The sequence below is a fragment of the Pleurodeles waltl genome, chromosome 5 (assembly GCF_031143425.1).
Source record: "Pleurodeles waltl isolate 20211129_DDA chromosome 5, aPleWal1.hap1.20221129, whole genome shotgun sequence".
Taxonomy (NCBI): Eukaryota; Metazoa; Chordata; class Amphibia; order Caudata; family Salamandridae; genus Pleurodeles; species Pleurodeles waltl.
This window is the reverse complement of record NC_090444.1, coordinates 1307777588-1307800404: the sequence shown is the minus strand read 5'-3', so window position 1 is coordinate 1307800404 and position 22817 is coordinate 1307777588. Positions and strand designations below refer to the sequence as shown.

Sequence of the window (22817 nt, the reverse complement as noted above, 5' to 3'; positions counted from 1 at the left end):
GATGATAATAGCGAGAGAGGCCAGGACTGGGCAGGGAACGGCAAGCTGTCCTTTCGCAGGAGCTGTTAGAAAGGAAGGCAAGAGAAGGCAAAGCCCTTCTACAAATGGCAACAGTATACACTGTGGAAGGGGTCACAGACTAGGAAGGGAGCAACAGCGATATGTTTCAAATATGACAAGGATGAGTGCACCTGGGAGGCGGCTTGCAAATTCAGGCACATGTGCTCCACATGCGGGGGGCATCCCGCAGCTGAATGCAAAAGGGGAAGAGGAAACAGCCACGAGAGGGACAAAGAGAAAAGGAAGTAAGCAAAGCAGCAACGTAGCATGGTTAGGGAGAGAAGTGGAGTTGGCTAGATCCCCCATAAACAGGCAGATTGAGGCAGTTAGCCAACCAATATGATAACAAAAATGACGCAAGTTTACTACGTGAAGGTTTTGAGCGAGGCTTTAGAATCCCTTCAAGAGGTAAGACACATAAGGTAGAGCCAAGGAACCTGCACTAAGCAAGCGAACACCCTGAGATAAATAGAGAAAAAATTAACAAAGAGAAGGAGCTCCCTCCCGCCCCCCGGCCTGATCAACCCCTAGGAGTGGTCCACAAAAAGAACAAGGCAAATTCAGACTTATTCCCCACCTATCCTACTCTGAGGGCGAGTCACGCAGTGTGGTACACGTCAGTGGAGGATGCAGTAGAAATAGTGCGCACAAAAGGGCGGGGTGCCTTGATGGTGAAAGCAGACATACAGTCATACAGTCGGCATTCAGGCTTCTCCCCATTCACCCAGAGAGTTACGACCTCCTGGGCTTCAAGTTTGAGGGGGAAACATATTTCAACAAAGCACTGCCCATGGGTTGCTCCATATCATGCACATATGGAGCAGCAGGCATAAAAGCAATTGGGAGGTGGAGCTCAAATGCATATAAAGGTTACATCAGAATGCAACAACTAGGCAAGCATGAGTAGAAACCCCGTCACCCCCCACACCCTCAGCTACAGGAGCTGAAGGAAAGGCTGGGGGCAAAAAATCAAGAACCTTACTTTCCCGTTGGTCACTTACACATACAGGTGCGGAACACAGAACAGCTTGGGTGATCGCACACTCCTTTGTACAGACAGCCCAAGTCTGGTGGGAGACGAGCGGCTCCAGGAGGGAGCAATGCACACAGCGAACAAACATAGAATGGTTCAGTTACCCACGCATGAAATGGGAGCGCCTACAGGCCACACTAGGGGAGCTGCTAACCGCATGGTACACAGAGCCTGACTTGGTAATAATACACCTAGGGGGCAATGACGTAGCGCAACTAGGTAGGAAGGGCCTACTGGAAAGCATCAGGGGAAACCTCACGTGGGCAGCAAGGCGGCTGGGTAGCACAATGCTGATATGGTCTGAGATCATCCCCAGGCAGAAGTGGAAGGGTGGCCAATTCAGCAGGAGCAATAGATAAATCAAGAAAAAAGCTAAACGTGTCAGTGAAAAAGTTTGGGAAAGCATCAGGCATGGGCCAATCAGCTTGCAGAGACCAGAATACTTTGGGGAAGATGGGGTACACCTGTCTTCACTGGGAACAGAGGTATTTTGGAGCAACTTGTGGGCCGCCTTGCGGCTAGCAGGCTGCAAATAAGATGGACCAAATTGATGGGAGCCTTCTATTGGGTGGTAACCAAAAGGCGGCATGGCAGAAAGGAGCGTTAAAGAACAAGAAAGGCCACACCCAACACAGTGGGGTGGCAGGTCTACTTCCCTTTGGATGCCTCATGGCATGGTAAGGCAGTCGGAGGAGGTACATGAAACACGGCACTCGCAGCCCGGGTCTGCCAGAGAGCTGGACACAAGGACTAACCAAGGTAGCGAGTTAAGCCCAAAAGCAAATGAGTACCCTCATGCACAAAAAAGGAATAACGTCCACGCCAAGGGGCAAGATGCCCAAAGGACTAAACACTTGATTGATTTATGGCATATTGATTGATGGGCATTTGAAATGCAGATATCGGCAATTTATGGGGTTGTTAATATGTCGAAAGTGATTTATGACCAAAATGTACAAAATGTAAACAATGAACACATTGGCTTTCGACCTCATGGATGACAACGTGATTTATGGCAACTCATAGCCCAATATTGCATGCCTGTGATATGACCCAATGGTTTATGGCCCTCTTAAAAGTAAGGGCAAACATGCTGTAAATCAATATTAATAAACTGCGGCCAACATTTCCCAAATCAAGAAACTGATTCATGTACTATTTTGAGTATTTTCGGGAATGGGCCGTCTGGGGGGGGGGTTTAAGAGAGTTCAGAGTCACATTGTAGTGAGCCTCATGCCAAGACTAGAAACCGGTCCCCCGCATCACGTGTTCCGCCCTAATGGTTACGCCACATCTTCATCCCAGTAATGCTTAATATCTGCCTCATGCAGGGCAACTTGCCTCGTAAGACCCTAGCAAATAACATGTGACGTGAAGCGGGCCGACAAGAAAGAAATGCACGAACCCCCGACCTACCGCTGGGGATATCCCTACCTTTTGTAACTGTAAAGGTTTCAGAGCCTGACTCAGGCACTTCCTTGCTTCTATTTACCTTGCAGTGATAATAGCCCTTCCAGCTTGCTGTCACTGTTGCAGTTCACCGTCCTGTGTGGGGCTGCCCGTCATCTGGAAATCTAGCTAGCGCCACCCTGGCTCCTCTCGACCCTTAGAGGACATGGAGAGAAGGAAAAGAAAAAAAAACTGTCACGCATGCCCCTACTTGGTTAAACTATTGTCAGTTGTGATCCCTCAATTAATAGCATTCAATATGTTGACACAATACCCCTAAGGTTCACGCCCAAGTGACTACATCCTATACACCATTTCCACATATTCCCACTCCTATATTCTGTGTTTATCTTTTCTTTTTTTTATAGTTATTATATAGCGCAAACTCTGCCCGAAGCGCTTTACCCGAGCACCAATTCTCTAACTGATGACACATATATTCCTTTCAGATCAGGCAATCAGAGTAGAACATACGTCCTGCAGGGTGATAATCAAGTCTTTGATGTCTGGATGCACAGATAGAAATCTCGCATGCCACTTTCAATATACCCCCTGGTATGAAACGCCTCTTTCATACCTGTGCCAGGGCACATTTGCAGCCTGCCATGTGCGGCTGGGTTTGTCCCGAGAACAGTGCTGGGGTTGGGTGGGCGCCTGGCCGGTGCTGGTGTCTGGATTTGGGTGGGCGCCTGGACTGTGCTGGTGTCTGAGGCTGAATGTGTGCCTAACCTGTGCTGGTGTCTGAGACTGAGTGTGCTCCTGGCCTGTGCTGGTGTCTGGAGTTGGGTATGTGCCTGGCCTGTGCTGGTGTGTTGGTTGGGCCTAACCTGTGTTGGTGTCTGAGGTTGAGTGCGTGACTGGCCTGTGCTGGTGTCTGGGGTTGAACGTGCAAGGGCCTTGTGCTGGTGTCCAGAGTTGAATGTGCACCTGGCCTGTGCTGGTGTCTGGGGTTGGGTGGGCACCTGGCCTGTGCTGCTGTTTTGGGTTGAATGTGCACCTAGTTTGTGCCGATATCTGGGGTTGAATGTGCGCCTGGCCTGTGTTGGTGTCTGGGATTGGGTGTGCACGTGCCCTGTGCTGGTTCTGGTATTGAATGCACTCTTGTGCTGGTGTCTTATGAGCGCCTGGCCTATGCTGATGTCTGGGGTTGGGTGTGCACTTGGCCTGGGCCGTTGCCTGGGGTTGAATGCACACCTTGCCTGTGCTGGTGTCTGATATGTGTCTGGCCTATGCTGGTGTCTGGGGGTGGGTGTACACCTGGCCTTTGCTGGTGCCTGGGGTTGAATGCACGCCTGGCCTGTGCTGGTGTCTAATATGTGCCTGGCCTGTGCTTGTGTGTGGGGTTGAATGTGCACCTGGCCTGGGCTGGTTCCTGGGATTGAATTCACACCTGACCTGTGCTGGTGTTTGATGTGCGCCTGACCTGTGCTGGTGCCTGCGGTTGGGTGTGCCCCTGGCCTGTGCTGGTGTCTGGGGTTGAATGTGCACTTGGCCTGTTCTTGTGTCTGGGGTTGAATGTGCACGTCGCCTGTGCTAGTGCCTGGGGTTGAATGTGCAACTGGCCTAGGCTGGTGTTTGGGGTTGGGTGTGCACCAGCCTGTGCTGGTGGCTGGGGCTGACTGCGAGTCTGGTCTGTGCTAGTGTCTGATGTGCGCCAGGCCTATTCTGGTGTCTGGGTGTGCACCTGGCCTGTGCTGGTGCCTGGGGTTGAATGAACGCCTGGCCTGTGCTGGTGTCTGATATGTGCCTGGCCTGTGCTTGTGTCTGGGGTTAAATGTGCTCCTGGCCTGTGATTGTGTCTGGGGTTGAATGTGCTCCTGGCCTGTGCTGGTGATTGGGGTTGAATGTGCACCTGGCCTGTGCTTGTGTCTGGCGTTGAATGTGCTCCTGGCCTGTGCTAGTGTCTGGGGTTGAATGCACGCCTGGCCTGTGCTGGTGTCTGATGTGTCCCTGACTTGTGCTGGTGTCTGGGGTTGGGTGTGCCCCTGGCCTGTGCTGGTGTCTGGATTGGGTGTGCCCCTGGCCTGTGCAGGTGTCTGGGGTTGAATGCACGCCTGGCCTGTGTTGGTGTCTGATGTGTCCCTGACCTGTGCTGGTGACTGAGGTTGAATGTGCAGCTGGCCTGTGCTGGTGTCTGGGTTGGGTGTGCCCCTGGCCTGTGCTGGTGTCTGGGGTTGAATGCACGCCTGGCCTGTGCTGGTGTCTGGGGTTGGGTGTGCCCCTGGCCTGTGCAGGTGTCTGGGTTGGGTGTGCCCCTGGCCTGTGCTGGTGTCTGATGTGTCCCTGACCTGTGCTGGTGACTGAGGTTGAATGTGCCGCTGGCCTGTGCTGGTGTCTGGGTTGGGTGTGCCCCTGGCCTGTGCTGGTGTCCCTGGCCTGTGCTGGTGCCTGGGGTTGAATGCACGCCTGGCCTGTGCTGGTGTCTGATGTGTCCCTGACCTGTGCTGGTGACTGAGGTTGAATGTGCCGCTGGCCTGTGCTGGTGTCTGTGTTGGGTGTGCCCCTGGCCTGTGCTGGTGTCTGGGGTTGAAAGCACGCCTGGCCTGTGCTGGTGTCTGGGTTGGGTGTGCCCCTGGCCTGTGCTGGTGTCTGGGGTTGAAAGCACGCCTGGCCTCTGCTGGTGTCTGATGTGTCCCTGACCTGTGCTGGTGACTGAGGTTGAATGTGCGCCTGGCCTGTGCTTGTGTCTGGGGTTGAATGTGCTCCTGGCCTGTGCTGGTGTCTGGGGTTGAACTGTGACTGACACTGGAGCAAAACGCGGAGCATGAACCTCAGGCAAGAACTAGTGCAGGCACATGAGGCAGTCAGGAGTCACTGACTCCTTGCGCGTAGGCCATAAGCAGTAGTGAGTTAGTGCATGGAGCAGGCAGCTGTGCAGCACCGTGCACTCACGTTTGGGAGCACTCGGGAGTCTGAGTTTGGGGGACAGGTACTAACTAGCATGTGATGGGAGACCATGCTGTGGCGCTCAGTCATTGAGTCACTCGTGGCTCCACCTGTACTCAGCTCATTGCAGGTCACTGCACAGGGCTCGGGGGAGCAACGGGAAACGCGCTAACCCCACAACAGTGACCTGGTCCTGTCCACATCACTGGTGATCAGTCCTGATGAGCAGCTGACGCCCGCAGCCCAGCGCCGAAGAAGGGACCAGCTCGCAGCTGCATCACAGACTGACAGTCGGGAGAGCGAGTGGAAGTGTGTGTGTAAAATAACTGGCACCCACAGCCACAAACGCACATAGCTACACAAACTTGGAAAAGAAACACACACGGCTTGTCGTCCATGAAGAAGTTCACAGGAACTCCAGCGGCTGCTTGTGAAGTTTTTAAGTGATGCAGAAGGCAGTATTGTGCACTTGACAAACTTATTTCTCCTAAAAAGTATATAAGAAGCCATGTGTTTTAAAAGCAAATCCGAAGGGGTACTCATAAAATATTCAAATCCGCCTGGGTTTGTACCCTCTAAGCATTATATATTTGCGATAGTAAATCGCAATACATCATGACCAAAAATGGAAAGTGGTAGTGGTGCTATAAAAACGGAGGTACAAATATTATTCTTTATCATCATCGGACCAGCTGTGCGGATTTTTTTTTACGTAGCGCTTAACATCAGTTTTTCACTGTAAATTACAAATGTTATTAATACTAAATTAAATCACGATTCACACCACTTTTTACCAGGCTCAGGCGGATGAGAGGTTGGATTGTCCGTGCACGGATTCCAACCTGTGGCCCGCAGATCACACCAGTAAATGTTTACCTCACATTCTCATCAACGTTAAAGTTTTCTGCAAAAGTAAAACATATGCACTTGACCTTTTACACAGCGAACAGGTGCATGGGCTTCACATTCTAATTATTCAGAAACTTGTATTTCAAGGAGAGAGCAGGCAAAAATGTCGTTCTCCTGATTAAAACATTAAATATATAATGGTATAAACCCATAATGCAAACTTTCTAGCAGGGGGAAAAGGAACTTCTGTGAAGAACTTATGTCAGATGTAGTTTCACACAAGGCAAGGCTGGTGTGTTGATGTTGAATCCCACTCTTTTAGTGAATTATGCAGATTTCCTGTTTTTCGTGCAGTGTCAGAATGCAGGCATGAATGGGTTATTGTATAATCGCTATGCTTTAGTGTTAACCTTTTCAGTTATTTGAATTGACACTGGCTCTGGTTTTAAAAGGGATGCGATTCTGGAGGCAACATTAGCAGCGAGCGTCTCTAATTCCGAAGATGTGAGATGTTTAGAACATTCACTTCTGTTCTGATAAAACTGATTCCTACCCCTACGCTTCGCCGTAGAGGAGAGAGAACAGAGTAGATTTTAAAGCGAGCTAATGCTTGGTAAATCCTTTTAATTCTTGGAGCTGCCCCACAGCCAGATTTGTGGCTTAAACAGTATCTGCAGAATCCTGACAGATGTTCATTGGGGAAATCTGTTGAAATCTCAGCAACAGGACGCCTTCGGGTATGTGCGCTCTTTACAAAATCAAAATCAACCAGTCAGTCAAATCAAGGATTATTTATTTGTTACGGACTAAAGAAATGTCAGACGCCCCTGACTGCACCACACGTTATTCCTGCTTTTGCGGCCCCAGGGCTCTGCTGAAACGCTGAAAGTCTTACCAGGCACACATCGGCCGCCTGCTTACCGGCAATAAATGGAGCTTTGTAGCTACTGGGAAAGAATAAGAAGAAAGTCACATACACCAGACTCAGGGCCTTATGTATGACCCCGTTTATGTCGCTCTTGCACCATGCAACGCGGTGCCAAAGCGATGCAAACCTCAAGTGAGATTTGCGTGGCCCTCCGTAGCTTCATCCATCTCGAGTTATGAAACTCAGCACAAATCGATGCATTACGTTACCCTGCACCAGGGAGGCATTTCCATGGGTGTGGCATGGATGTTCCCATGCAATATTTGTGGATTTTGACGCATTCCCAGATCTACCAGATCTTGTAAACCTGGGAATGTGCCAAAAAGTGTAACAAGGAGAAATGGGTTTATTTCTCCTTGTGTTTTCCTCTTCTATATGTGCTGCAGAATGCAGCACATATAGAAGAGGGAAAAGCCTCTCAGGATTGTTTTTGTGCAGTAAGGTGCTCCTTCCTGCACAAAAATAACCCTGCATGCAATGCAGGCACCCTTGGACCACTGTGCAAGGATGTCTGCGTTGGTGCTAGGCTGCCTAAAGTGCGCTAGCGTAGAGGAATGGGCAGGAATGCGCATTATTCTTTTAAATACCATGCATTCATGTCCTTACTTTGTGGCGCAGGGCAGCAAAGCAAGGTGACTTGCTGCGCTGCCCTGCACCACGAAATCCAGAAATATGGGCTTTGATTTCTCCCCTCTGATGGCACCATGTGTGTGTGCAGGAATCTAACCGGCCAGACGTCGAAGGTGAAGATCACACACACCACTATAGCACCACCTCTCTTTGTGGAATTAAAGACTTTAAAATTGTAAGCCCTGTGTAATTATGTCAATATATTGTACAGGTGTGCATGCACATGGTCGACTTGCCAGTGGCCAGCTTCCTGACCTTCGATCAGCCCTCGAAACAGACAGCAAGGCACTGATATATTGTTGTAGTGAGTTTAAAAGCATGCAAAAAAGTGTTAAAGGGGCTTGTACATTGTATTGGTAGAGCCTCGATGCCCTACCCCACCAAGCACCAATGTGGGACCATAGTGTACAAGAGTTAGGTGGAGGGTTGCTAAACCCTATCTTCCCTTCGGCTTGTGCTGCTAGGAAAACCAATAAGTACCACTATAGAGAAAATCTTCATCCCATAGAGAAAATCTTCACCTCACAAGCCACAACACCCGTTCTTTCGGGCCAAGGAAAGGTTTCCCTGAAGATCTCTCCACTGAGAAAACTAACAGTAGCAGACCAGTTTGTCCAAGAACCTAAATCTCCATAAGGTCATGGAACCTAAAGAAGGAGTAAGTTTAGAAGTGTGATGAACGTCAGTAAAGGTATTCCAAATATTTGTTACTTTTTAAACATTTGTAGCCTTGTCAGTGTTCGGTATATTTTCAACGCCCTTGAAACTCATAGGCAGCACCCATTCACATTCCCTGAGCTTCCATTTACAAGTAGGGGAAATATTCCTCTGCAGCACATTCACTAACATCGGATTTAAAATCAGCAGATCTTGATTTTTTTAATCTGGATGTTTTATTTCTGTTCACAAATGCCAATCTCTAAGCATGTAAGTGTAGCTTATATGTAAAACTAGTATTGTGACTTAGCCATACCCTGCTCCAGGCATGCTAAGTTGACCCAGAGAAGCCAAAGAAGCATGCTACACTGACAAAGTCCAGTTGAACATAGTTGTAAACAGTGCTCAGCACAAATAACAAGTTTGCACCAAACTTTCAAATGTTTCACAAAGGGATAACCTACTGCTGCTGGGGTCGACTGTGCATGCAGGTGATACGTTGTTTTATGCACACGATGTGCATACTACATATGGTGGTTCACTTGCAAAATTAATTTCAGGAATAGAACCTTTCACTAATTTATTAATGATTTGAGTGTATGTAAAAAAAACGATGTTTACTTTTTTCTTTTTGTTTCATTTATTTATTAGAACTATTTTGATGGAAAACTCTCCCCACAAGGGAAGATGCCCTGGATAGAGTACAACCATGAAAGAGTCTCTGGAACAGAATTCATCATTGACTTTTTGGAAGAGAAGCTTGGAGTGAATTTAAACAAAAACCTAAACCCCCATCAAAAAGCTGTCTCCCGAGCGGTGTCAAAAATGGTGGAAGAACACTTCTACTGGTAAGACTGTGCTGGATTTCCTATGAGAACGTTCTTCATCAGACACAGGAAGTGGGAGTTCTGAAGTCTGTACAGTGTTTGTACTTCCAAAGGGCTTCAGGAAGAATATCTTTTCACTCGCAGTGGCTCTTATTGACACAAGTTTTGAAATTATTATCTATAAAAATAAGAGCGACCGTAGCACAGAAAGAGTGTCATATCGTTTAAGATATGTAGCTGACTACTTTGGTATAATTCACATATTGTTCTCTGACATTAGTTTGCTGTTTTCATACATATAGAAATTAAATGTCTACTTATGCTAAGATCTGTATATATTGTTCTAATAATAGGTTTGTATTGAATTCTAATTGTGTCTTAAAACAAGCTAGTTTATAGCTGATGTCAACTATAAACTTTTTTTTTAACATATTTTTATTAAATTTTCAATAAAATCAAACATTTCGATGCATCCATTTAGCAGCAGTGATAGGATGTTTACAGTTACAATAGTTTGCTGGGCGCTTATTTATTAATGTCAACTATAAACTTGAGGTTTATAGTTGACACCAAATGTAAATTCTGTTGTTGGGGAAACCCAAGGTGTGCAGTCATTCAGGGAGTTACATGACGTCTGCCATAGGAAGAAAGTACACAAGAATGACGACGAAGATTTTTATTAACGTAATAGGAAATCTTGTTTTCACAGCTCTTCAAACCCCGTTGTAAAGCAGCATGATTCTGACTAATGTATATTCCTCTTCTGCAGTTCGAGGGGTGATGGTATAAAGTCTCCATGACAATAGGTAGATTCGTCGTTTTGCAGGGCAGGTAACCATTGATGCAGCTGACATAATGTTTGAAAAGTTGTTTGACTTTAGTGATCATTTGTGTCATGAAATTTATGTAGTTTGTTCTTACACGAATGGAAGCGTCTTCCTAGTTAGACATATACTTCTATTACAGGAGGCCCTATTAACTCAAATAAGTGTGGTAACTCCTGTTACTGCACATATCATAAATACGATTTGTGCAATAAGCAGCACATCCCCACATTGTCATCAAACCCTTTGCATTCAGATCTCTGTCATGTTGGAATGTATTACGGGCGAGAAATGTGAAACCCTTTTATGGATCGACCATAATAAAGGCCAAAGGGTTGAAACTAAATTGTTTTTGAAATGATATGGTCGTGACTAATTTTATATTTCAGTTCATATAATTTGAGTTCAGGCTGTTATGACTTGCTCAGGATTTTGTCCTCATTTTAAGCTGTGTCTTTTGTTGATGTTGTTCGCGTGTTTAAGGAAATATTGCACATGATTTTATATATCAGGACAGTAAAGATTATCTGAATCTAGTCAAAAAGAGATAAAGCAGCAAACGAGCAGCTAAAGTATGCATCATATAAGCAGTGCTGCATAGAACCATGCAAACACTATACAACCCGTGTCTAAGAAGAACACATGTGCTTGTAGAAAAAAGAATGCACTATCAAATGTAGACAAAACAGAAACAAATGCTTATGAGTCATTATCTAAGTGTGAACTATTATGAAACACCTTAATACTCTCCTGAATTATCTTAACGAGCCTGCATAGCCCTCTTGGTACAATCAAGCATTTGTAACAATACAAGATATGATTTCTACATTTTTTCACTACCGTTTATGACGTCCTTTGAGAATAAATGATTCAAACAGGTAAACTAGAGGCCATCTACGAAACGTGACCTGTCCTATCCCTCTTCCTATCAAGGGATCAAGGGGCATATTTACAAGCAAGTGGCGCATCACAAATGATGCGCCACTTTCCTTGTGACCCCCTACCGGCCCCTTAACGAAACCATGGTAGTGCTGTATTTATGATACGGTGCACCATGGCAGTCATTAGGCCAATGTCATCAGAATTTTTGACGCTATTTTGGCGCTTTGCTGCAATAGCGTCAAAAATGTTGACGCTATTACAGCAAAGTGCAAGGAGGCCCATAGGTTACTATAGGTGTGCCATTTTAACGCCTGCTTTATGCAGGCATTAGAAATTATGCCAAAAATGGCGCAGTGCTGTGTCCTTTTTGTGGGCCTCCTAGCGCTGGAATGGCATTATGTGGCGCATGGGGTTACAAAGTGGCGCAATGCATTCGTTGCGGCACTTAGTAAATATGGTGCGGCAAAAATGCCTCCTTAATGCTACATTAGCATTAAAAAAATTACGCTAATGTGACACAAGGAGGTACTAGTGCTTGTAAATATGCCCCTATGTGCAGAGACTGTTGTTGCAAAGCTGATCTTTGTCTGGGGCATCCATTAATTTCCATTTCATTATTCAGCATTTTATTTTACACTCGCATATGCAGTTGGCACTTGGTCTACAACAGGTCCATAAGTACCGCTGCATTCTTTGATATTGCGCTATGACTGTGCCATCCACCCTTCCTTAGTTAATATCTTGAAAAAATCAATTTCACCATACCATTGCTGTAGAAGTGATAGATGTAAATTGATCGTAGATATTCTAATACATCTGCTGACCATGCCCCTTACACCTCACATTTCATTAATGGTTCTCATAGACGTCATTAGAAGGATCCAGCATCCGAGAGACACATTAATAAGTTGAATTGTTTTGTTTCAGTTCAAACTTCACAACTGTGACTATGCACAGGCCCATACCCTGTGACCATAAATAATCTTTCCCACGACATGGTTGATACAGTGTACTAAGTGCAAAATTACATTCATGTTTTTTCAAGATTATAATACAGTTTTGGCCTAACAGTCCTTTTCTAAGATTTATTAACTTCCAGTTGCTCTGCAATTTTAAAGGGCCACCTACCCCGCCTATAACACAAGAAGCATGGAATAACACCGTATTTTTCTACCTGATACAGTGAGTGGCTTGACTAGTACAACCACAGTTTGCTATTAAGAAAGTGTGGATAATCGCTTAAAATTGTTTTTGTACAACGCAAAGAGGCCAACAATTTTCGGAGTAATAGAAAGTTAGCACTGCAACTTCAAGTGGTGGTTAGATGGTCACATTTCTTGCCCGACAACTGCTCTGGCAGCCGTATTCTAACGGATTTGGAGGCATTGTAGCAAATGGCAGACTACAGCAAACAGAGGTAACTGCCTTAATACACTTTGGAATGAGCTAAGTCTAGGTGATATTACATTTTTCTAAGCACAGATTTCTGTGTTTGTACATGCCCAGGAGTTTTTACTGTTGGGTCTTCGGGGGGAGGGGGAACTACAAATCTGCACCTATCATTAAATTAGTGAAGAGGGAAATTCCACTAGGCTTGCTTAATTGCCATATTCATAAATCCCATTTTTGAGTGCAAGATTGGTTATGCTCTTCTGTACACCATTACACCTATAACTAGTGTACACCTAGTTTGAACTTGTTGTGTTAAATCAACTAAGAATTTGAACTTTATTAGATCCTAGAGTTCAGTATGTACCCTAACAATTCTGTCCTGATTTTAGAAATATTAATATTTCCTTTGCTTCATAGTTATTTTGCATTATTTCTCCTAGCCAACATGACACATGCTAATCATGCAAAAAAATATATATATATTGGGCTTGACTATGTTGCATCTCTGGGTGATTGACAGACCATAAAAAACTACACTTCAAGCATGACTCAGGGAAGCAGGCACATATATTACTGACTGTTGGACCTGGCCCTCTCTGCGAGGTCACCACCAAACATTTGTTCACTTACCCTCCACTTTCTGCTGAACTCTTTTGTTGTTGGCTTAGGAACTGTGCACTTTCCCACTGCTAACTTGTGCTAAAGTACTTGTGTTCTCTCCCTAAACCATGGTTAAATTGGCTTATTCCCAAGTGGCATATTTAATGTACCTGTAAGTCCCTTGTAGAGTGGTATACCTTATACACAGGGCCTGTAAATTAAATGCTACCAGTGAGCCTGCAGCACGTATTGTGACACCTACATAAGTATCACCTTAAAACATGGCCCAGGTCTGCCATTGCAGCCTGAATGCAGTTTTAAACTTGTATGTCAACTTGACATTTATCCCTTTTGCAAGCCTTAAACTCCCCTTTTATTACATATGTTACCCCTAAGGTGGGCCTTAGGTAGCTGATGGGGCAGGGTGCTATGTAATTAAAAGATTGGACATGTCCTTCTACGTTTTACATGTCGTTGTAGAGAAAAACTCCTAAACTCATTTTTCACTACTGTGAGGCCTACCCATCCCATAGGATAACATTGGAGATACCTTATTACATTTAATAAGATGTAATTCCTAATTGGGAGATGGTAGATATATCATGTTGGTACCAATGAAATTGTAATGACAAACCCTCTTTAATGATAACGTTTGATATTTCAACACAGTTATGAAAATGGCACAAATAGAAAGTTACCATTTTCCTGCCCTAGGCCTTTTGTGCTTGTAGCCTGTCTTGGGCCATACATGACTGGATGTAGCTGACAGGCTGTGTGAATTCCTCCCAGACACTCACCAAATAGAACGACTGGTGTCCCTCAATGTGCCATTTGCTGGCAGGATGGGGATGGCAGGGCTGAGTACAGCCCCACTTACACCTGAATAGCCTGTGCTCTGCCTTCACACTAAGGGCCTAAAGACCATGTATTGTCACTGCAGCCAGCTTGGAGCCAGGGCAGGGTAGTCAGAAAATTCCAAGCATTTCAATGAACCTTTCAAGAAAACTCCCACCTTCCAGAAGAAGGGCACCAGGGTATAACAATAGACCCTTTAGACTCACTTTTCAGTTCACTACTAGAACAGTGGAAGGGCTCTCAGAGGATTACCTGCTGCTGTGACCTGATGCACACTCTACAAGACTGCTGCTGTTCCTGGTGTTGTAGCTAGAAGGACTGCTTTGCTCCCTGGAACCTACCTTGAACCCTCAGATGCCAGCCCTTCTGTTGAACCATGCATCTACACCTGCACCAAGGACTATGAGAAGTGACTCCAAGGGGTAGTTTGCTGCCTTCTTGTTCAGAGCCACAGAGACATAACAGGCTCCCACCATCTTGAACCTGCATCTGGACCCAGCCTGAGTAAGTCCTGAACCCTCAAAAAGGTGTCCCATCAGTCCTGGACCTTTGGTTGTGGTGCTAAAGTTGCCCAGATGGCCATTTCCAAACTAGAGGTCTTAGACATAATATGGCCAAAAAGTGCTCTGAGAACTAGGAGGAGACTGGGACCAACCTGCTCACCTATCTGCCCGAGGTGCATTGGCAGTCAGATTGACTTTGCAGCTTCTCCTGCTATGTTCTTATCTGCAGAAGCACATGGGTTGCAGTGGTCCTTCGCTAAAGGGATATCAGACCTCGTGGAATTGTCTTCAGCTACAGCCCTCTGCTTTGTCCCACTGGATTATTTAAACTTCTATTTCAGCACCTTAGTGTGCAAAAGTAGAAATCTTTACCACAGCTTCAGCCCACGGCCATCCGACGATAATGCTCTTGCCTCGGACACATCCTGTAGTCTTGCCCTGCTGAAGGTAAGCGCTGACTGGGCCCTGCCCACTTCTTGTATCTGAACCATGCTCTATTGGCCTTAATGTTCGACTTTGACTCGGTCTTGCAAAACTAGATGTCCACGGTTGACGCTTTGATCTTTTAGGCGCTAGATTTTACAAAAAAACTTTAAAAATTCATAACTCCCGTTCTACTGATTGGATGTTTGTCACTTTGGTGTCAAATGCTTTATTAAAATTTACTCAATTTTTTTAATTGGCTTGGGATTTTTCTTGTGTTGTGTTTTCATGTTATTGCTGTTTGTGTGCTGCATAAATACTTTACACATTGCCTCTAAGGTAAGCCTGACTGATTTTTCTACCAAGCTACCCAGGGTTAAGCACAGATTAATTTAGTGACTTTTTGTGGTTCACCCTCCATAGGATTGTGGCTGTTTCTTGACCAGGGCTCCCACCCCAGTCAACCCACAACCCAATTACTCAGACTTGCCTGGAAAGTTATGTTTCAGATTAAATCATTTATACTTTCATTAGTTTGCAATAGTTGATTTCATGGAAGCATTGTGCGAATTGGATCTTTTTGGAAAGTAGAACAATTAACCCTTTTTGAATTAAATATTTAACTTATTTTCCTGACAAATGTTTACCTTTATCAGTCTGGTAATTAATTCACCCCATTTAGGTAAGAATCTACATACCTATTCTTTACAAAAATAACAATACACTTAAGGAAAAAGGTTTGCTTCACGTTTGCTTCTTATTTAAGATCATCAAATCTTTCAACATTTTGGATCTTCAGATCCAGCCAAAGCTGCAGTGGTAACTTCCACTCCACAGAACTCAACTAATTCCAGCACCCCCAAAAGCATATTGTACAGCTGGTTATATAATACTGGTTCCACTGAGTTGCTAGTTGGCTGCTCCTGGATAGATCCCTGGCGTATTCAGTGTTTGGCTGCACATTGTCCATTCCCATTGGTTGCTTCCTTACGGCTCCAGGTTAGACTCACTAAGCATATACTACACCTGATTGCATAATGGCTCTTTCCATAGGTTGCACAGTAGCTGCTCCTAAATGGACCCATATGAGCACATCCAGTGACTGAGTGCGTGATACCCAGAACCATGCGATGTTCCTTTGTTGTTCCTAGGTGGAATCCCTAGTTGCACATACTACAACTGATTGTATAATGGCCATCCCTATGGGTTGCGCATCAGATGCTCAGGCCGAACTCCAAAGAGCACATAAAATGACTTTTTGATAATGCCTATTCTATTGGGTTTTTCCTCTGCCGCTCCTGGTTGGACCACATAGCCTAGAACAAGGCTAATTCAATAATGCTGTTTCCTGAGATTGGCTCCATGATGGCTCTAGTGTAGACTCCTGAGCTTCTGCTACAGTTTTGAAAGCGTGCACCTCCAAATGTAACACCATTCAACTTTGACTCTTCCTATGCTTTATACTCAAAGTAGTTTAAAAATTCTGAAACTGGGAACTTGTCTGACCAGGCCTATTCTCACAATTTCCTAAACACTTGGCTAAGTACGGCTTCATGCTTATGGTGAGACACTTTGAGCAATCTCTGTCATACCCGCATGATACAAAACTTTTCATAGACTGCATGTGAATATGTTTAACTTATCCATTCTAATGCTTAAGCACCCTGTTCCTCTATTTCACTTCAGCTCCATGCCTAAGCTCCATGACAAAACTTGATAGGAGCATATCTCTGGTTCTCAAGCACAACGTCAAAACATTGCCCTTAGAGGCCATGGCAGACACACAGTCCTCCATCTAGAGCTCTCCTACAGAGTAGCGTTCCACCCATAAGCAAACACCTTTTGGCACCTTGTCAGGGTTTTAAAGCACTATAGCACTGTAGCCGTTCAATAAGACACCATACAAGTTTCAGCTCCTTTAGTAATATGAGCAAGATGATTTGCATATGATAGTTCACCTATTGTAAGAGCACTTTGGAGTGCAAAAAAAATATAGAATGCTGCTCAGAAGGTATACCTTGACCCAACCATGTAGGCTAGCCTGTAATGTAATGCAGCCAACATTCAAATAATAGTGAATGGTTGTGACAGTGTTCAAAAGAGCAATATTTTCTCATGGCACCTTTGTTGTATGTTATTGACTTCTAACTCACTTGTCAATTTCACCTTGCTAACAATTGTCCCATTGTCGTGCATCATTAAGGCCCGCGTTTTGGCCTTTGCACTTCGTTTTATTAAGAGATGCACCGAGGGGCTCTTTGCTAGTAATCATGCATGCAATGGCCACTAAAAGAACACCACAGTGTGTATTGCTTCTATTTTTCTTGCAATTTATTACGCTGACCTTCAGAGCATGGTGGGAGCCGACAGGATTGTTCAATTGTATAGCATCCTCATAGGTCTTGTGCTATTGTAAATGAAATCCTCCGTGCCATCTCTTCTCCTGTACCTGCCTAGGGTGTTATAGTGCTGAACTAATGTTGGGCTCCACTTCATTTAGTAAAATTTAACAATGTATTCATTTTGAGTCCACTGTAGCGATGTGTTTGTAACTTAACCTGCTGTGTGCTTTGGCAGGGAGGGGTCATGTTTTATTTCTGATATCTATGTGTGGCCTCTGTTCTTGGCTTCCCAGAGCTAGAATAACAGATGAGGAAGTGCGTAAAATCAATGCCGTTCTGCTATCAACACAGGGGCCTCCCAAAGATGGAGGCAGAGAGAAGTGATAACTAGGTATGCGAATGGGATGCTCTAATATGCTTGTTAATATTTCAGTTAAAGCTACAGTTGTGATACATGTTTTACTTTTTCGTCCACCTTGCGTAGCTGACTATGGACAGGAGCACAACATGCTGCACATGTGAAGTGCGACTGGCTGCCACCAAGCTGCAGTTCTCTGCCCGCCAGCTGTGGCAACTAAGACTCCAGCCCCCTACATTTTTCTGCATGGTCTCTTTGATCTGAAGTTAAAGAAAGACACTCCCTTAAACAGCAACAACATCATGGATTTTGAAGACTGATTCCACGCGAGAGTATGAAGACTGGTACGCATGCTCTCACAAAATGGCGGACATGTATTAACGATGAAGCGCTCAGTTGTCTTGTGGTTCATAAGCCTGCACCGCAGACGTCAGAGTAGGAGGATCCTTCAGAGAAGACGCAGAATTCTATGGAGTGCTGTATAAATTGATTGCAGCAGATGGGATTGAGTTTTCTTAAGACGTTTGTCACTCTCTGTGAATAATGTACTGAGAATGATTCAGAGGTGTTTATATGCATGCATGCATTATTTATACATGTAATATTTATAAAGCAGGAACCTAGCTGAAAGGCAATGGAGAACTGTTCGGATACTTGTGTCAATCCAGTTAATCTAACAAAAGCAAAGATATATATTTTTTTTTTAACATGTTTTTATTAAGTTTTCAAGAGAGCCATACATTGCATTGCACACAGATGTCAACAATAGTAGGATGTTGTTGATTACAGTAACTTGCTGGGCTCTCACCGATTAAAGTCAACAAACAACTAAGAACTTTCGTACACTTCCAGGTCCGCGCAGTCCAATCAATATTTTCGGGTTTTGCCGACGCAGGTGTTTAGGGCCTTCTTTTGTAGGAGGGTTTCACTGCCGTTTAAAGTGGGGGCCCAGGCCGCCGCGCGGGAAGGGGAAAGGGGAGGTGGGGAGGTGGGGTGAAGTGGTACACCATGGCGCCAGTGTCTATTGATTGGACATGGTGGCCTGTGTGCTGCTTGACATGTGTGCGCTTGGGGGTTTGGTGTGCTGACAGTAGTGACGAGGCGTTGTTGACAGGTGTGTATGCATCCCCTGGTGTAGAGCCGCGTTACAGCCGGATCCAAGCCCGCGGCCGTCTAGGTAATCGCGGCTATCTACGGTCCAAGGGGGTCTTTCATCGTTTTTTGCCTCTAGTCTGGAGACTAAAGTGCCCCAAGTTTCGCAGCCCGATCGTCGCTGTCCCCTTCGCGCCAGGTTCATTAGCACCTGGTGTTCAGCACGTGCCCAGCGAAGCGTGAGGGTGAGCCAGGCTTTTAGGTCGGGTGCATTGGAGGCCTTCCAATTCATGGCTATCAGTCTTTTGTACATTGCATAAGCTAGATCTACGAACCTGTGCAAATGTTTGTTTCTTTTCGTCCTTGTCCTGATGCCAAGTAGGCAGGATTTGGGATTCGCGTCCAGGTTGAGACCCGTCATTTCTGATAATGCTATGACCACCCCAGCCCATTCCCTTTGTAACCGCGGGCACTCCCAGACCATGTGGTAAAACTGTGCTGCTGGTGTTTTGCATCTGGGGCAAGCTGGGTCCGTCCCGGGGAACATACGTTTAATCCTGGCTGGCGCCAAATATGTCTGATGTAAGTAATTAAACTGTGTGTATCGGAATCTGGGGTTTCTTGAGACCTCACGTGTGTGACTCAGGGCTTTTGGCCATTCTGCCCCTAAGATCGGGGTAGGCAATACGGCGTTCCACCTCTCCCAAGCTTTTTGCAGGTTCAATTCCGGGGGTTTGTTCAGAAGTTTATATGAATTTGAGACTGCTTTTTCTTGGGTGTCAGAGCTCAGCATATGGTGCAGGGTAGCTGTGGTATTTGTCTCTAGGTCTCCAGGCGCCCATGTTTTTCTGATGGCGTGGCATGTAGCGTGGTATGCCAGGAATTGCCCCGGGCTGATCTCTGTGAAGGCCTGTATGGCTTCAAAGGACATTAGTTTTCCTTCCTCGAAGCAATCTCCCACTGTGTTTATGCCCACATCTATCCAGGTTGTGGGCGAATGTGATCCGGCTTCCACCCACCCGGGGAGCCGTTCTAGTGGGAGAAGCGGTGAGTAGGGAAGTTTTTTGGCATCTTTTTGGATATACTTCTTCCAGCATGCGTGTGCCGCTGCCATCAGTGGGGTTTCGCGTGTGCTTTTGGTTTGTTTATCCATAAGCCACACTAGCAGGGGGACTCCCTGAAGTCGGGATTTCAGCCAAGTAGCTGCCGCTGAGCTGGGTCTATGGATCCAATTTAAGATCCACTGCAGCTGTGCGGCCGCGGAATAGAGCTCGAAGTTTGGGGCGCCCAGCCCGCCAGCAGCTACCGGGTGATGTAGCTTGGTGAGTGCGACCCACCTTCTGCCCTCTCCCCACACCAGTTGTAGTAGGGCAGAATTTAAACTGTTGAAAAAGCTTTTGGGAATAATGATTAGCAGGGCCACGAAAAAAATAATACAACAGTCTAGGTAATATCAGCATGTTAGCTATGGCGATCTTGCCCAATGGTGAGAGTGGTAGTTTATTCCAGAAACGCATTGAGCCCTTTACAGAGGTCACCGCTCCTCCCAAATTACCATCCCTAAGGTCTTCTGCTCTGTGGTAGACCCCTAGGTATTTAAATGTGTCAAAGCACCATTTTAGGTGGCCTGACGGGGCATTCTCTTGTCTCGCTGGGGGCCAGCTGGTTAGTGGGAATATGCAGGATTTCCCCCAATTAACTATCAAGCCCGAGATCCCTCCAAACTCAGACAGCAGTGACATCACCGGGGGCAACACCTCCTCCGCTCTGCGTATGTATATCAAGGCATTGTCTGCGTATAGTGATATGGCGTGGAAGGTGCCGCTCCTTACCTCCCCCATTCTTCTTTTTTTGCACGGACGCGTGCTGCCAGTGGTTCCATCTCTAGTGCGAATAAAAGGGGGGGTAGGGGGCACCCCTGTCTTGTTCCCCTGCTGATCGAGAAGCTCTCTGATATGACTCCACCTGTTTTCACCCTGGCCTGTGGTTTAGTGTACAGAATGCGTACCCAGCGTGTAAATTTTGGGCCAATACCCATTAGATGCATGGTGGCAAACAGAAAGTCCCATTCTAGTGTATCGAACGCTTTTTCGATATCTAGTGAAATCACTGCTTCCTCAAATGCACTCGGGGGGAGTGTCGCCCATTACACCTAGAAGCCTCCGAATGTTGAGGAAGGTGTTGCGTTTTGGGATAAATCCATTCTGATTCTTGTGTACCAGAGTGTGTATGTAAGGAGCTAGCCTGTTGGCCAGGATTTTACCGAGTATTTTGCAGTCTAGGTTTAGCAGAGATAGGGGTCTGTAGGACTTAACGTCAGTGGGGTCGCGCCCCTGCTTCGGGAGGACCACTATCATTGCCTCCCTCATTGTGGGGGGTAGAATCCCATTGATCCCTGCTTCTTCAATTACTTTTAGGAGGTGTGCGTTAAGGTGTGTCGCAAAGGTAGAATAATATTCTGATGGCAGGCCGTCTGCCCCTGGGGCTTTATTCCTAGGTAATTGTTCAAGGGCCTTGTTGAGTTCTCCTAATGTGATGGGGGCCTCTAATGTCTCTCTGTCGGTGTGTGTAAGTTGGGGCAGGGAGGAGTCCGCTAAAAAAGACCCGAGCTGTTGGGAAGTGTATGATGTACGTTTAGCGTATAGTTGTGTATAATATTCCCTGAACGCATCATTTATTTTTTCCTGCGTGGTTGCTAGTGCGCCTGCACCTATTCCTATTGCCCCGATTGGAGGGCGTTGCCGGTCCTCCCGCAGGAGCCATGCGAGTAGCCTACCCAATCTGTCGCCTTCCGCTTGTAGTCTAGTCAGGTGGTATTTGTAATCATGAAGGCGTAATGTGGTGTCGGCGGTTGCGTATTCTGCACGCGCATCTTTTAATGACGTGTATGGCGTTTCATTGCGGGCTACTGCATTTTCTAGTGCTCTTAGTTTCTTCTCCAGCTTGCTGACCTCTGCGTGGAGTGTGCGTCTCACCCCCCATGTAGTAGAGATACAGTGCCCACGAATCACTACTTTGTGTGCGTCCCACTCCACTGCTCTTAAATTTGTGGTACCGGTATTTAATTCCCAATACTGTTTTAGCGCTGTTCTCAGTGTGTCTGTGAATGTTGGGTCCTGTAAGGCTTCCACTTGTAGCCTCCAAGTTGGGATCACTTGACGCTTCCTGCCCCAGTCCAGAGTTATTTTAAGTGGTGAGTGGTCTGATAGTGTCTTAGCTAGGTATTCAATCCCGCTGGTTGTTGTGCAGATTTCCTGAGTACCCCATAGTAAATCTATCCTGGTGTGCACCTTATGTGGTATTGAGTAAAATGAGTATTCCCTGTGTTGTGGGTGCTTCATGTGCCATATATCATGGAGGTCCATGTCACTGGCCCATGTTGGCAATGGGCGCCTGGGGCATCTGTTGGCTGTTAGGTGTGTGGGGGGATTAGACCTTTCCAGTGCCGGGTCCGGCGTACAGTTGAAGTCTCCACCCCATATGGCGGGTGTTTCGGGGTTCACTAATAATGCTGGGGTGAGCGTGCTCAGAAACTCGGGCAGCGGGTTGTTGGGGGCATATACCCCTATAAGTGATAATTGTTTGCCGTCTAATTTACCCTCCACTACCACATACCTGCCTTCCTGGTCTATCCTATATGATGTTTGGAGAAAGGGGACACTCCCTGCTATCCATATAAGGACCCCCCTCGCAAAAGTTGAGTAAGATGTGCCTACAATCTGTCCTCCCCATTTACTCCGCAGTTCTTGCAAGTCTGGGTCCCGCAGGTGGGTTTCTTGTAGGATTGCGATATGTGTGCCCTGGCGTTTAGTCAACAAAAGCAAAGATTATGTTGCAAACTTTTGATTGAAAACACACGAGTTTTCCTTTGACACCATACTGCAGAAAGTAACTCCTTCATTATTTGTTGTCACCATGGTGCGGGAGACACCCCAATGGGCTGGGTTGTAGTTTGGTCGGTAAGATTGGGGGCTGGGGTGGCTTCAGATTGTCCAACAATCACGCTGGCATAGAATGTCAAAATACATTGTACGATAAACTGGACATATGAGAGGGGCTTAATGGGCAGTGCAAAGGGAGACAAATGTGAATTAGTAGGGGTACTAAGTGAGAGAAAACGCAATATTTTCTAAAGTAACCAAAATCTTTGAAGACTTTCAAAGCAGAGAGGGAGAGATTGTGTGTGTGTGTTTGTGTCTCTTTGCATATAAAAGTTCCTTGTGCAAT

General features: G+C 46.0%; 1 protein-coding gene across 1 annotated transcript in view; it reads left to right on the top strand.

Moving 5' to 3' along the window:
• Positions 1–22817, top strand: part of FAXC (failed axon connections homolog, metaxin like GST domain containing) — a 270259-nt gene that overhangs the window by 76372 nt on the left and 171070 nt on the right. Inside the window, exon 3 of the mRNA XM_069235537.1 lies at positions 9144–9340. Within this exon, the coding sequence (XP_069091638.1) occupies positions 9144–9340 (197 nt within the window). The remainder of the gene's footprint in view (positions 1–9143; positions 9341–22817) is intronic.